The sequence below is a fragment of the Anarrhichthys ocellatus genome, unplaced genomic scaffold, assembly GCF_004355925.1.
Source record: "Anarrhichthys ocellatus isolate YVR2014 unplaced genomic scaffold, GSC_Weel_1.0 scaffold4, whole genome shotgun sequence".
Taxonomy (NCBI): domain Eukaryota; kingdom Metazoa; phylum Chordata; class Actinopteri; order Perciformes; family Anarhichadidae; genus Anarrhichthys; species Anarrhichthys ocellatus.
Genome location: NW_022280034.1, coordinates 9,315,808 through 9,329,340, shown reverse-complemented (window position 1 = coordinate 9,329,340; position 13,533 = coordinate 9,315,808). Strand labels below are relative to the sequence as shown.

General features: G+C 41.0%; 2 protein-coding genes across 2 annotated transcripts in view; both read right to left on the bottom strand.

Annotated features, from left to right (window-relative positions):
• cmn (calymmin) overlaps positions 1-374 on the bottom strand; it is a 12,622-nt gene extending 12,248 nt beyond the window's left edge. Inside the window, exons 1-2 of the mRNA XM_031842945.1 lie at positions 327-374; positions 26-85 (exon numbers count right to left, since the gene is read on the bottom strand). Of these exons, the coding sequence (XP_031698805.1) occupies positions 26-85; positions 327-374 (108 nt within the window). The remainder of the gene's footprint in view (positions 1-25; positions 86-326) is intronic.
• A 5,390-nt stretch (positions 375-5,764) lies between these two features.
• On the bottom strand, positions 5,765-13,053 carry patl2 (PAT1 homolog 2). The gene is made up of 19 exons (XM_031842872.1): positions 12,950-13,053; positions 12,444-12,597; positions 11,640-11,917; positions 11,249-11,311; positions 11,112-11,165; positions 10,862-11,026; positions 10,273-10,347; positions 10,012-10,160; positions 9,540-9,614; positions 9,098-9,221; positions 8,893-9,010; positions 8,337-8,443; positions 8,197-8,250; positions 7,978-8,120; positions 7,642-7,798; positions 7,088-7,228; positions 6,905-7,002; positions 6,668-6,808; positions 5,765-6,543 (listed from the first exon to the last, which is right to left on the bottom strand). Exons 1-19 carry the CDS (start codon positions 12,971-12,973, stop codon positions 6,510-6,512), a joined length of 2,154 nt encoding a protein of 717 aa, XP_031698732.1. The 5' UTR covers positions 12,974-13,053; the 3' UTR covers positions 5,765-6,509.
• Positions 13,054-13,533: the final 480 nt, after the last annotated feature.

The following is a 13,533-nucleotide window of genomic DNA, read 5'->3' as shown; positions in this document are numbered from 1 at the left end:
ATGCTAACATTTGGTAATCACTAACCTTGGCCTTTTGTGGGGTATCCGCCGTGTCCATTTTGTGCACCCATTGCCTGACCCACACCTTCGGGGAAAAAACAGTTAATGAAAAATGTTCTCAGAAACAGAAATTCATGGCTGGATAAATTTGCTTTAAATTTACCTTTTGATGGCATCAGCATTCGTGCTACACCTCCACCATTCTGAGGTTTATTTCCTAGAAAAATCATGACAGCTGTGAACAAAAGCTTCAGCTTGTGTTGAAATCCCATAAATGTAATAATTTTCATGTAGGGACAGAAAGTGTACAGAGTCTGATGGTTTACCATTAGGTTGTGGCCACTGTCCATTGGATACTCCAGATGCAGGACCATAACCTTGAACACAGCACACTGAATGTTAAATTACTGTCAGATATATATATACTTTTTTTAAAATTTGACTTATGTAGCAGTGCCGCCTATAGTGCTAATTATTACATCATCATCAGTCTGCAGCAGTTCAATTTGTTTATATATTGGGAGTTCGCTGGAGAGGAAGTGAAACAAAACATTAAGCCCCCCTCCCCACCCCAATGATCTTCATACATTCCCTAAATTACATTTCAAAAACTGAATCCCGTCTACTGTTGAGTCAGCGGTCTGATGAACATTTTTTGGAAAGTAGCGAGCCTCTACAGAAGTCAATGGAGTGACTGTGTACAAGCAGTAAAAACCATTCTTTCCCTCCTCACAGAGGGATGTTAAATTTAGACTGCTGCTGCCACTAAAGCCAAGCTGCCTTTGATTTCACAAACAGAGACCGCTGGTGAAGAGAAAAGAATATATAGTTGCTTTGCATCATCACAAGAAAAGTTGGTCGAGGGCTGAGGACACGAAAGAGTTGTACTGCGAGCGTTGCTACGATTTCAGTTTAACACGATCCGTTGAAATTTGACAGGCAAACCCGAGCTCCTGAAAGACACTCGTCTCATCTTTTTTTCCCCATCTCTTCAGGAGTCAGTATGTTGTACCATTTCACTGCACGACACTGGAGCAGGCATCATTGCAGTATTTCAACACAAATTGGGAGTCTTTAAAGGATGCAAAAAAAATAAACAATCTTTCAATATAGACCTCAACAAGTGCAAATCTAACATTCACCTTTAAACTGATCAAAAATATGGTAAAAGCCATCATTAAAAGAGACGTATAGTACAGATAATACACACGGAAACAGCCTTTAAGATAAGATGGAACTTTATCTAGAGGAAAATTGTTCAAATAGATTTATAATAAGCAATACTACTAAACAGGAAAAGCAGGGGAGAAAATCCACATTTCACAAAGGTTGAATCTCCCCAATACGACACATGGATCAACAATCAGCTCTGCAAAAAAAAAAAAAAGACCCAACTTCAACAGTTGTTGAATAAATTATATTTATATTCAACAATTCTCCCATCTACCCTGCTGCTGGTGAGCTAATGCCACAACTCAAATATGAATGGAAATGTAAGCATGCAACTGAGGGAACATGTGTATGTATGTGCGTTAATGTATGAACAGAAATAATTAATTATACTAAATCATGTAAATCTCGCCTGAGTTGCATCCAAACACAAACTGATGTTTTTTTCTTTACCCAGTCTCTTCTTTTTGCCTTTTCTTCTATATTTTTAATTTAGTGTGCTTTTTTTTCTCTTATGAAATATTTATTTTCTCATGTCCTCTGTTGCTTATGTGTCCATTTTATGTACATGTGTCTGCACAAAGTAGTGAAGAAACTCCAACAATATTATATAGACTTCAGAAACAGTACTGCAAATTGTGAATTAGGTGGTTTCTTTTTTTACTACGAAACGGTCACGAAAGTAACTGCAATGACAGCTTCTAGTTGTAAGGGGAAAACATTCTATTAATGGCAGGGATAAATATTCTGTATATTTGCTGACATATCCCCTTATAGAGAGCTTTCCATCAAAAGTAGCAAGAGGGAAAATCCTGTCACCAGGGGGGGTTTAAATATTATTTAATTATCCAATTAACATACCAACTCTCCTAATTTCTTGCTTTAATTCTTACAAAGAAAACACCTTTACACAAGGTTGACAGTTAGTCTTGTATTGATGATGCGGATTCATGGCCTTAGTCATAAAGGCAGTTCACATGTTTAACTTACAAAAGACATCCCACACAAATGCAGGTGAATCTAATGTCAAACATCAAGATGAGATATTGGTTATCACATCTCTTCACTCACCCCCCGTGTGTGCTGCCTGCACCAGCAAAAGGATCACTGTGCTCTGAAGTAGTAGTTGTCCCAGCATAGTGGACCTGGAGAGGGGGGGGTGGGGGGGGGGGGGAGAAATAGCCTGAAATGTCTTGGACCCAGCAGGAGAATGAGGAGCGTAGAGCAGATGATCTGGAGTGGGTAACGTACCCGGATAGTGAGGGTCTGATATACACTCTGGTCTGAGGTGCCCCCTCCTCCTGCGTACACATGCTCCTGTTCTCCAGAACCCCCTCTACTTGTTGGGAGAGACACCCGTTGTGTACACATTAACTAAATAATTGGGCACTTAAATAAATTCACACTTAAGGGAGACAGAGATGCAAAGCGAGGGAGCTCATCGGACACTGATTAACTCTGGACTGTGCATCACACAGGATGGATTCATTCATTCTCATAGTTTGATTTGATTATACAAATTAATCCGTTGTGTATTTTTTGAATCAAAGGGTTGGCCAACGTTTTCTAATGTCATGCAATGCTACAAATCATAAATATGTTCTCCTGTAAACAGTGCTTTCAAATATTTAAATGATCTGTAGTCAAGTCAAATATAGCATGTAGAAGATGACAGAAGTCTCTCACATATAAACAAACAATGCATAAAATCATGATTGTACGGATGATAAAACATACTGCAGACATGCCGAGTTAAACACTTTCAGACAAATCATTTTCAACCGTACCACAGTGACAGAGCCCAACAAAGTTAAAGTTGTACATGCAAACATCTGAACAGGCAGCAGTTTGTCCAGTGTTTGGTTTTTAAATGTTTTTGCAGGCACTTCTACATTTTATTCAAATGATTCTGTAAACTTTAATTTAAAAAAACAAAAAACCTCTACTGTGCAGAATACTCAACATTAGTTTATTTGTGAATGGACTTTATGACAGATATGACATCACTTCAAGATGCAGAGGAGCCAGTTGAAAGATGGAAACTGAGGGAGCTTCTACTTGCACTCACGCCTCTTTCAGTCCACAACGTCTCCCCGGTCACACACAGTTGGTAAGAGACCCTTGCATATTTAAAGAAAAGCCAGTAAAAAGAAAGATATCTCACCTTTCACATAGATTCCTCACTTAAAGTCCAAATCCTCTTCTTATGGGGTCAAGGAGAGGTTAACGTCTCACCTCCCAGCCCACCCAGACCTCTCACATACTTGGCTTCTCAAGAAAGTCATTCACCATCTCCGCTGCCACTGACGAACCAGGTAACAAATGTCTTTCCACTGCTCTGATCCTTAAGCCTCTCATCTCTGGAAATGTGTAAGTGTTCATGGTTTTACTCACCCAGCATTCGTGGATAAATAAGATGTCGTGCAGATCATCTTACAGCGAGTTAAGTGGCGGCCGAGGAGATAAGTCGAATAATAGTTGGTGTAATAATTGCAGAAGTTTGATTTGACATGCATGTAGAAATAACGACATTCAGAGTGGAATAATCACAGCGTACTCGGACAATTCATTTTTATACAGCTGCTCCTGATCCGAGAGGATGAATCGGGCTTCCTCTAACACCACGTTTGTAGTTTTGCGTGAAATGTCTCAATAACTATTGGATGACTACGAAATTTGTGACACATCGCCAAGTTGCATCAGTCCGTGTTATAAGAAGCTAATGCTGAAGCTGGCTTCCATCTGCTGCTACAGTGGGGTTTGGTTTGAGGTGGTGGTCAGGATGTTAGTGCGTCGCTCAGTGTACCGGAGAAATAGAACAAACCTGCGGCCTTGAGACCACAGTGGCACCACTGTTCGACAAGGATTCTCTGACTCCACACAGCCATGTCTGCAATGTGTATTCCTGCCCAGATATATGCAGCTGTTAGAGGCAGGCTGGCCAGCAAGGCTCTGACTCAGTATTTTGGTGGACGCGGCCAACTGTTGAGTGTTGAATGCTGGCTGGCATTGGAAATACGTCGCTTTAAAGCTGCTGCAAACAAACCCAGAATGACAGCTGTGAGCACAGCGGGGTCTGAAGAGGAGCTAGCAAAAACACTTCGATCATTTAATGGTTAAGAGATTAACTGTGAAACAGGAATAATTTACCAAACAACTGTATGAAGAGCCAGCAAGGGAAATTCACATTTTGTTGCGTTTCCTATACAATATTCCCGTAGATTACTTAACTAGACGGTCCAGGGCTGGTTTAATTGCATTGATAGACAGAGTGTTTACAATTTATTGGAACATGAACAGGGATATCAAAACATGCATTCACAGGAGGTTTTACAAAAGAGTCAAGAGGGAGCTATAATTTAAAGATCTCATACACCATATGAATATTTTCCTTTTTATTTAATATCTATTGTTCTTTTAAATATCTTTATAGGGATATTGCACAATTATACTGTATTACTGTTCATGTTGAGGTTTAATCTACTGTATACATTTCTTGCAGTCGAGTTGTTGAATCAATTATAGACTCCAAAACAGTCGACATGAATTTGTCTTACTAGCAGTAATCTGCACAGGGACAGATTATTGTCCCTGGATTTATCCTGGTCCCACATTCCAGCCCACTCTAAGGGAATAAGAAAATATTAATCTGCCAACACTAAGACTTTATATAGTCCGTCACTGACAGATCAAAACACATAGGGAGAAAGACATCCCAGTAGAGGCCTCATATGTATTGATGCCGACAAGAGCACTAAAGCATGCACATATATCGGATGTCACATTCAAACTAGTAAATATTTGATCAATTGGGCAGTTTTTGGCTCCTGCCTACAACTTTTACTGTACATTTTCTCTTCAGTCACCTCCTTTTCTAATGATTTACTTTACTAGTATTGGCAAAACTGTCCTGTGTATTTGCAAATCCCTTCCCTCAGTGACACTCATTTTTTGAGTTCTGCTTTGTATAGAAATATCCGTTTAGGACATTTCTTAGTCACATGTTCCGCTGCCAGTTTCTCCCTTTAGGAATGTCACACACTGGCGTTTCAGCACAGAACTTGTAGGCTTATTGGTTTAGTTAAAACTCAACTCCCTTCAGCAAACAAAACATGAAATCTAGATCAGATTATTTTCTGAGATTTGGTTGTAATGTGCCAGAGTCAATTCACAGGACAATGACTCAGCCATGGCCTGCATGGATGCTGCCAATGTAGCTTTGTATTCATTCTTATGTTCCGTTCACTTAAATATTTGGGGTACCACAGACACTATTGCTGTACGAGTAAAAATAACCAATTTATTGTATTTTCTTCTGACCTTATTAAAGCCTAGTGTGTGCCACTTACGGTTTCTGAATAATCATTTAAATATGCAACTCTTTAAAAATCAGGGAAAGTCATTAAGAAATGAAGGTGAATAAAGCTTGTGGATTGTTTCCCTGAAGAACGAGCAAACAGAGTCCCGCTGCTGAGTCATCACTTTTGACTGAGCAAAACACAAGGAGCACATCATGTCCTCCACGGCTAACGCGCCAACATGCATTTTCGATAGACTTGATCAAACTGTTGAGCAATTTTAAAGATTTTTTTTTATTTGTGTTGCAAGTGCGCTACAAGGGTGCAATATAAATTACCGTTTCCAAATGAATATAATAAATAAAAAATTACATCAAATACATCATATTTAGTATTGCTACACATGTATACACAATGCATGCCTTGTTACAAAAATAATAATTGCATGGCTTTTGTTGATTGACCATGCAGACTTTCCTAATAGTCATATTATTATAATAAACATATAGGTTCAGCTGTACAATCATAAATTACTATACAATCCTCAACCTGGTCAATAATATCTGATCCAACACATTTATCTCAGTGATACCTCACGTTGTCTTGTCCTGAATGTAACTGGGTTAGACAGAAGACACAGTAAGTAAATCAGCTCCATCTACTAGTTGATGCAACGTTACCAACTCAGTACACGGCAATCTCATGAAATGATGGCAACTCTTGTTTTGAAGGTTAAAAGAACGACAACAAAAAAACATCAGGTTTGTGATTTCCGAATAACTTGCACTGACGTAACCTTCTGGAGACCAAAGGGAGGAACATAAAAAGATCAGATAAAGGAAATGAAGGGAAACCGTTTGGTGTGCAAAAATGTGAGGGAAGGAGGGAAAAATAAATAAATAATGACGGCATTTCTAAATTACATTCTTCTGTTATTAATGAACACTGAGTAGTTTGTGTCAGGGCTGGGCCTCTGCTCCTTCAACTAGTGTTCATCATAACCGGGTCATTAGTTGAACGTCTCATTAGCTTACGTCCGCCTCAAGATGGAAGAGCCACGAATCCGGTTGCAGACCTAAATAAAGATATTTGTAATGATATTTGGGTATACGTATATATATATATTTTTATTTATTTATTTATTTTTTTAAACACTGTAAGAATATCTTCCAGCATCCAAACAGGTAAAAAGCACTTACTCCATGTTGCTTTTCAGCTGATGCACAGTGCGCTTGTCCAGGTAGCGGCAGAAGAGCGTGAGCAGGTTTGAGGGCAGGAGGAGCGGCTCCACCAGTGAACACTGGGACAGCTGTCCCGCCACCTGGAATATTGTGTCCGTCCTAAAAGACAACAGGAACACCAGTCAAGATCTTACAAGAATGTTAAAATAACCCACCCCCCCCATCATCATGTAATATTAGCCTTAAAATCCCCACCAGCTCTCAAAGTCGCCGATGCTGGGCTCTAAGGGGACACCCGAGGACAGCAGCTTCTCTCCTTGGGACAGGAGCGCATACAGCAGGGACAGTCCAAACTGAGAGGAGAGATGAATGAGGAAATGTCACAAAAGTCTCATGCAAAAGGTATAAATAGAAGCCAACGGGCAACAAAGCACCGACCTTGTTCTGACATGCCAGAGTGAGCGACTCGTATGTCGTTAGAGTCTCAGATGAAGTCAGATTTTTGAGGACAACAATCAGCTGACTGAACGCCAGGCCTCCAATCACATTTCGAAGGGGCGGGTAGAGCACTGGAAGGGCCTAAAGAAAAATGAACTTACATGACCCAAAACATGCAAAAACTGGGGGAGGCAGTATATTTTTGCCGTCATTTATATAAACCTCTCAGCGTATTGTAATTCAAGTGTCAGAGTAAACTAGACTTATGGCTCCTCTTCGCTCCATTTTCAGGCTTTAGAAAATCTAGAATTGGCAACAACTGCCTACTCTGCAAAGCAAGCCCCCAAAAAGGAAGACAGACTTATAAAAGAAATATTTTTTTAAAGTGCCTGACAAAGCAAAATAAACTACCTCACCCAGCTTGAATTTCCTTTTATGTGCTGCATGGAAATTAATTGACCTTTTGAATGCTGTGTGTAGCAAAAAGTTCAAAGGCACATTCAACCACGTCTCAGTCTTTGTTCAGCCGAGCTACGTCAAGCACACTCCCCTACCTCTTCTGGATCTCTGCTCATCAGCGTAGGAAGGTTAGAGGTCACAATGCTCAAGAGTTTCAGTGCAGTGTCGTGTTTCAGAAACGGGAGCAGACGGGCGAGGAGCTTTTTGCCTTTTGAGACCAGCAGGAAAGGAAGGAACTCTACGCCTGAATTGCTACATCAAAACATTTGGGGAAATTCTTTGCTCAAAGTCAACATCCATAAAAATGTTACTTATGATAGTACAGCTTCATTAAGAAAGCTAGACACAAAAAATTTAAATGTCACTTTTCAACAAGCAATATTTTAACAGTATGCATCACTTGTTGATAGCGGTGGGTGTGCAGAACTTACGAGGGATTGTGATGTTGCAGTTGGGAGTAGATGTGGTCCACTTTCTGCTGGGATTTTGCAATCAATCTGGTTTCTTCCGCTTCAGACAAAACGGTACTTTTCATCCTGTCCGCCTCCTCGACCTCCAACAGAACCCCGAACAGCTGCAGGGCCGAAGAGGTGCGATCGTGTGTTCGTGAGGATAAATAAAATGCATCTAATCAAGTAATCAGCAGGTACCTTTTCTATTTTGCTGAAGATCTCTAACCGCTGTTGTCTGATGTCTTGTTGTTCCTGTAACGTGGAAAAAGTCTTAGTATCAGGGAAGGCAGTTTAAAACACCTCCAAGATGACAAAGATTGTCTGAAGAACACAATCACCTCAAGTGGACCCTGAGGTTGGACTGCATGAACTGCACTGATGGCCCGGCGAGGAGAGTAACACGTGGACACAGCAACTTGACCCAGGGAGCCTTCAATGTGCACCACTGGAAGAGCAAAAGCACTGCAAGCTTGAGTAGAATCACATGCATTACTCTTTTACACAAAAGGTGTTGGTGGTTTGGTTCCAGAGGAACGTAGTAAAGAAAAGAAAATGAAGGCGTATTTTTAGGAGAATATTAGCTGCATGAAAATATAGATTAAAGGATTTTTTAAAACCTGTAAAAACAAAGTTGGAGGCACCTTTTTCAGCCGTGAATAGTGTTTGCAGGTAAACCTTTCATGCCGTTTACAGCTCCAACAACAAATAACTAAAGGTGACTAAGTGGTGGCAGGACAGTTGGAGAAATGTGCTCAGAGAGACAGAGAAACACTAAAAGTGAGGAGACACACAAGATTATGTCCTCAGTGGAAACTACAGCCAGGCTGGAACCAGTCTAGGCGAATCAAATACCAAACAATGTGTTCCAATAGCATGAAAATATGACGAGTAAACCTGGGGCGTAGACGTCAGTTTTTGTGATGTAAGGCGTGGTAAGCTTGGGTGGCTCCCTCTTGCTCCTGATGCCCAGCTCTTCTTCTGCCATCTTCGCTTCTATTCGCCGATAGTACTCCTATGACAAAGTTTAAATACGCTAGCCATGAAAAGCGCCGTCTTTGTCATGTTGCAAAGGTTGGGTATTTGGCTTAAAAGCCTTTACCTGGTAATAGTAGTCCTCGTGGTATGGATTCTCACTTTGCAGCTGAATCATCTGCAGCCTGGTGATCCACTCCTTCTCTTTGTCCGTCATGAGGTTACAGTAAGGATCCCAGTCCTCGGGTTTTCTACAAACAGGTCATGTTCTATAAATAATTAGCCTTTTTCTATTTCATAACATACTGAGAACAAAATAAGTTCAGAATCTTTAAAAAATGGTCAAGATCTGAGATTGGGAGCATTTTGATTGAGAGCAGAGCAGCAGTCGTGAGCTAACGACATGCACTCACACACGGCCTGCCCGGCTTTGTCAACAAAGCAAGCTCAGATTACAACACATACGGGAAGAGCGATTTCCCTCTCTGTTCAGGTAGATATTACTCTTCTATATCCTTACATAGATACAAAATGTTAAATACAACTCCTATAAGAGATGTAGCACCAACCTTTGGAATATGCGTTGTTTTTGACTAAGAAGTCGTTTGTGTTGGGGGTGGAGCTGGGTGACAGGACCGGGGTATCTGTGGGTCAGACAACGTACATATTAGAGAGTAATGAACAACAGTTCATCTCAATGCATGCAAAACAAGGATGATGCATTATAACATGTTTTCTCTCACAGGATGTTAAAATCAAGAAAGCTGGGTATTGAAACCAGCCAAGAGTTGCTACGTTTAAATGTACGGCTGCATCTTTTACCCCCAGAAGGTACAGCTATCCATTCCTCTAACTTTACCTCGTAAATACACATGTCAGGGATTGAATAAAATCTATGAATGTCAGGTCAATGAAGAGAGTTGCATATACTCTCATGAGGGCTGAACAAGACTGCCAAGTCATAAATATACTTGATACTCCCAACTTCGCTGAGAAATATTTCATGCCACAAAACACGATATACACACGGTCAGGACACACCTGAAATGCTGCGTCGGATTAGACGAGGGGCTGTAAAAGGGGGACGGCCTCGGTGAGTTGGCACCAAAGCGAAGTTGTATCATCTTAGGAGTCAGAGACTGAGGAGTGGCGGGGCAAGGCCGGTTTGTAGGAAACAGGAAGCCCCCTGTCTGAGCACAAAATAATGTCACGAGTCATACACAAGCAGATCTACTCAACTCTTTGTGAATACATTTACTATTGGCTTTAATGTACCAGAGTAGCTTTAATTATGGTTTGAACCTGATCGTAATGTTGCCGCGGGGTTAACGGTTGACGTGAGAAGATGGGTGAACCTGGTCCCATGGCTGCATGAATCTGCAAGAAAAAGGCAAGATTCAGTGAGGGAATGCCTGACAAGGTTTGTTTAAAAGAAGAGTTTAACATTTTAGGAAATACATTTACTTTCGTGCAGATATTCAGAGGAGGAGATTGATACGACTTTCATTTCTGTTGAGTAAATATGTAGATGGAGCTACAGCCGATTAGCTTAGCATCAAGACTGGAACCAGGGGAAACTGCTAGCCTGGCTCTGTCCACAACAAAATCCACCTACCAGCACCTCTAAAGCTCAGCGATTTACATATACCACATTCCTTTAATCTGTAAACAGACAAATTGGTGTTTTCAACCCCATAAAACTACAACATGGATGGGACTACAACATGGATGGGACTTAAGTGCCAAACTATTTCTAATTATTGAGCTTTGCAGTGTCATATCAATTCACACAGACATGACTGGTATTGATGTTGTCATCCAACACCCAGCAAGAAAACAAAAAACCCTCGTACTACTTTAAAGAAACGATTATCCTATCAAATGAATCTACCTGAGGGGGGTCTCTTTGGCCAAACTGTCGCCTGATGTAGGATCCTCCGGGTTCCCCTCTTCTGCCCCTGAAGGAAGAGACAGGATATGGCAAATCCAGGAAGCTGGAGGGCAGGTGTTGACCTCCACCTCTGTGACCATCAATCACACACACTACAGCACTGTCCTACAAAACAAGAATAAAACAACACAACTGTATGTTAAAGTAACCCACTGTCACACAGATTATAACACGTGTTAGGGATCTTAACCTGAAGTATTGATCCTGAGATTCTTCTAGTCTTTCTGAAAGAGGGCGACAGGTACTGAAGGGAAAAAAGAAACATCAAAACAACGAAAGGAAACATTAGCAGTATGAGCAAAGTGTGACAAAAAAGTTGTCGCTTACATCATCCTCTAAGGTCTTCTGGTACATGGCATTCCCAAGGTCCACTATGGCACTGTCAAGAGTCTTTAAAATAAATGAAGACAAGCTGCTATGAGGGGAGCTTTCAAATCCCACATTTCAGACAATGAATTTAGATTAAATAGATCTCTATTAATCCCAAAGGAAATTATTGTGCCAGCAAGATTACAACAAAATATGAAAAAAACAATAGAGTAAATTTATTACCTTATATGAACAAAAGAGTAATAGGTATTAAGTGTATAAGTAGTAATACTAACACCAGCGCTTCATAATAGAAACTAAAATAGAGAAGTGATATTGAGCATGATATTGAAATGTAATATTTCCCTACGATATGGATATTATTGTTCTCTTGATTACTCTGCATCACCTTGAGGCTTGGTCGCCCCTCCACCATCCTCATCACAGCTGGGTCTTCAAACATCTGGCCCCTGCCCAGCCCTCCTCTCTGGCCCCTTACTCTGCCACGCTGCCCTGGGGGAGCCCGGGGCAGATACTGTAGACTCTGTCTGGGAGGGGAGCGAGGGCGGTGGCGGAGTGATTTGGATGGTTTGGGGTCTGGTGGAGGTGTTGGTGGTGGAGGCAGCTCTCCTCCAAACTGAAGGAGACCGCTGCCGGGGTCCTCTGTGGTCCCTTGTGCATCGAGATCTACGACACAGACACATGTAGAAATACTGTATGACATGTGATTTACAGAGCAGGCATCGCATAGCAGACTGTAAACATTTTAGTTGTGGCAACAAACCCGCTAATCTCAATTACTTCAACAAATATGAGGTAATCCTGATAAATTACAGTCTTAATCTGTGATCCTTTGCAAAATGAAAGTTTGCTTGATTTCTTTTATTTTGAAGTTCTGGAATACAAATTTCCAGACTCCAGACTCCTTATGTGTGGGCAGAGCCAGGAAGGCAGTTTCCCCTTTATCCAGTAGTTATGCTAAGCTACGGCTACTGGCTAGGTTTATCATACAGACACGAGTGGTATCCATCGCTCATGAATCTCTGCAAGAAAGTAAATAAGTATTTTCCAAAACATCGACCCTTTAAAACTCTCAACCTTTTTTTGGTACGGTGTAGAAACAGTTTGTCATCAGTACACCTGTTGCACCATCCGAGGACAAAAATGATTATATTGTACTTTCGAGACCCAGCTGGGAAACATCCATACACACCCATTCCAAACGTCTCCTCGTTGTAGACATTTATCTCCTCATCATCCTCAGCCATAGCCTGCAGAAGCCCACAGTCCATATTCGTGGCATCCTCTCCATCACTCCACTCCTCTCCATTCTCAGGCCACTGAGGCTGGGACACGTTTTCGGCCTCCTGTGAGGTCAAAATATATCATGACTATAAAGAAGGCAAAGAGACACCGAGCAGAAACAAGACAGGAAAGGGGAACTCCTGTGTAGAAAAAAATAAATAAATCACTGTATCCCACTTACTTATAAAAAAATATGAGGTTTTCACAGCCACTGCTGTAATATCACTCTATGGCATTAGACGAAAACGCTTATGTAACCCCGGCTCTTCATAGTTACACATATTTAGCATGCAATAAATACCTGATTAGCTTGTCGGCACGCTGTGTAACGTCACGGCCACATTTGAGACCTGCAGCTCGCGCAATACAACAACATTCACATAATTAATAAGCAGCCAAATAACACCAACTTACTTTGTGCTGTTCTGTGTCACTCATTGTGTGTTCTGGATTGTTTTTTTCTTTAACTCGACGCCGACGGGTCACTCACGGTGACTTTCTTTCTCCTACAAGGTTACCTGCTCTCTCTTGTCAGACAGCGAGGGAGGCTCATTACGTTTTAAATGAACTCACCTGTGAGCTGCAGAGGCGACGTGCACACGTCAACACGCTTTCACGTAGCTGTCAGCTCGACTCTACTGATTATATGAATATTTTTATTTTGTATTTGTTTTAAGAGTTTATACCAGGTCAACATTTCCTTTCCTTTTCAAAAACCTGGACACCTCCAGGATGCTGCCATTGATTTTAAAATAGTTATGCTCGAGCTCAAAACAGTGGGCGAACATTGCCATCTAGTGGTCAGATGTGATGTATTTATTTTCTGCAGCGTCAAAATTGTATACAATTTATACACATATACAATAAAATCCTGTCGTAGATATATTCTTGCATATGCATAAGTGGATGAAGAAGGGTTTCTGTTCTGTTTAATGTATGGATACTACTGCAATGTACCCAGTATCAATCATCAGGAATGGCAAATGGAGAAAACGTAA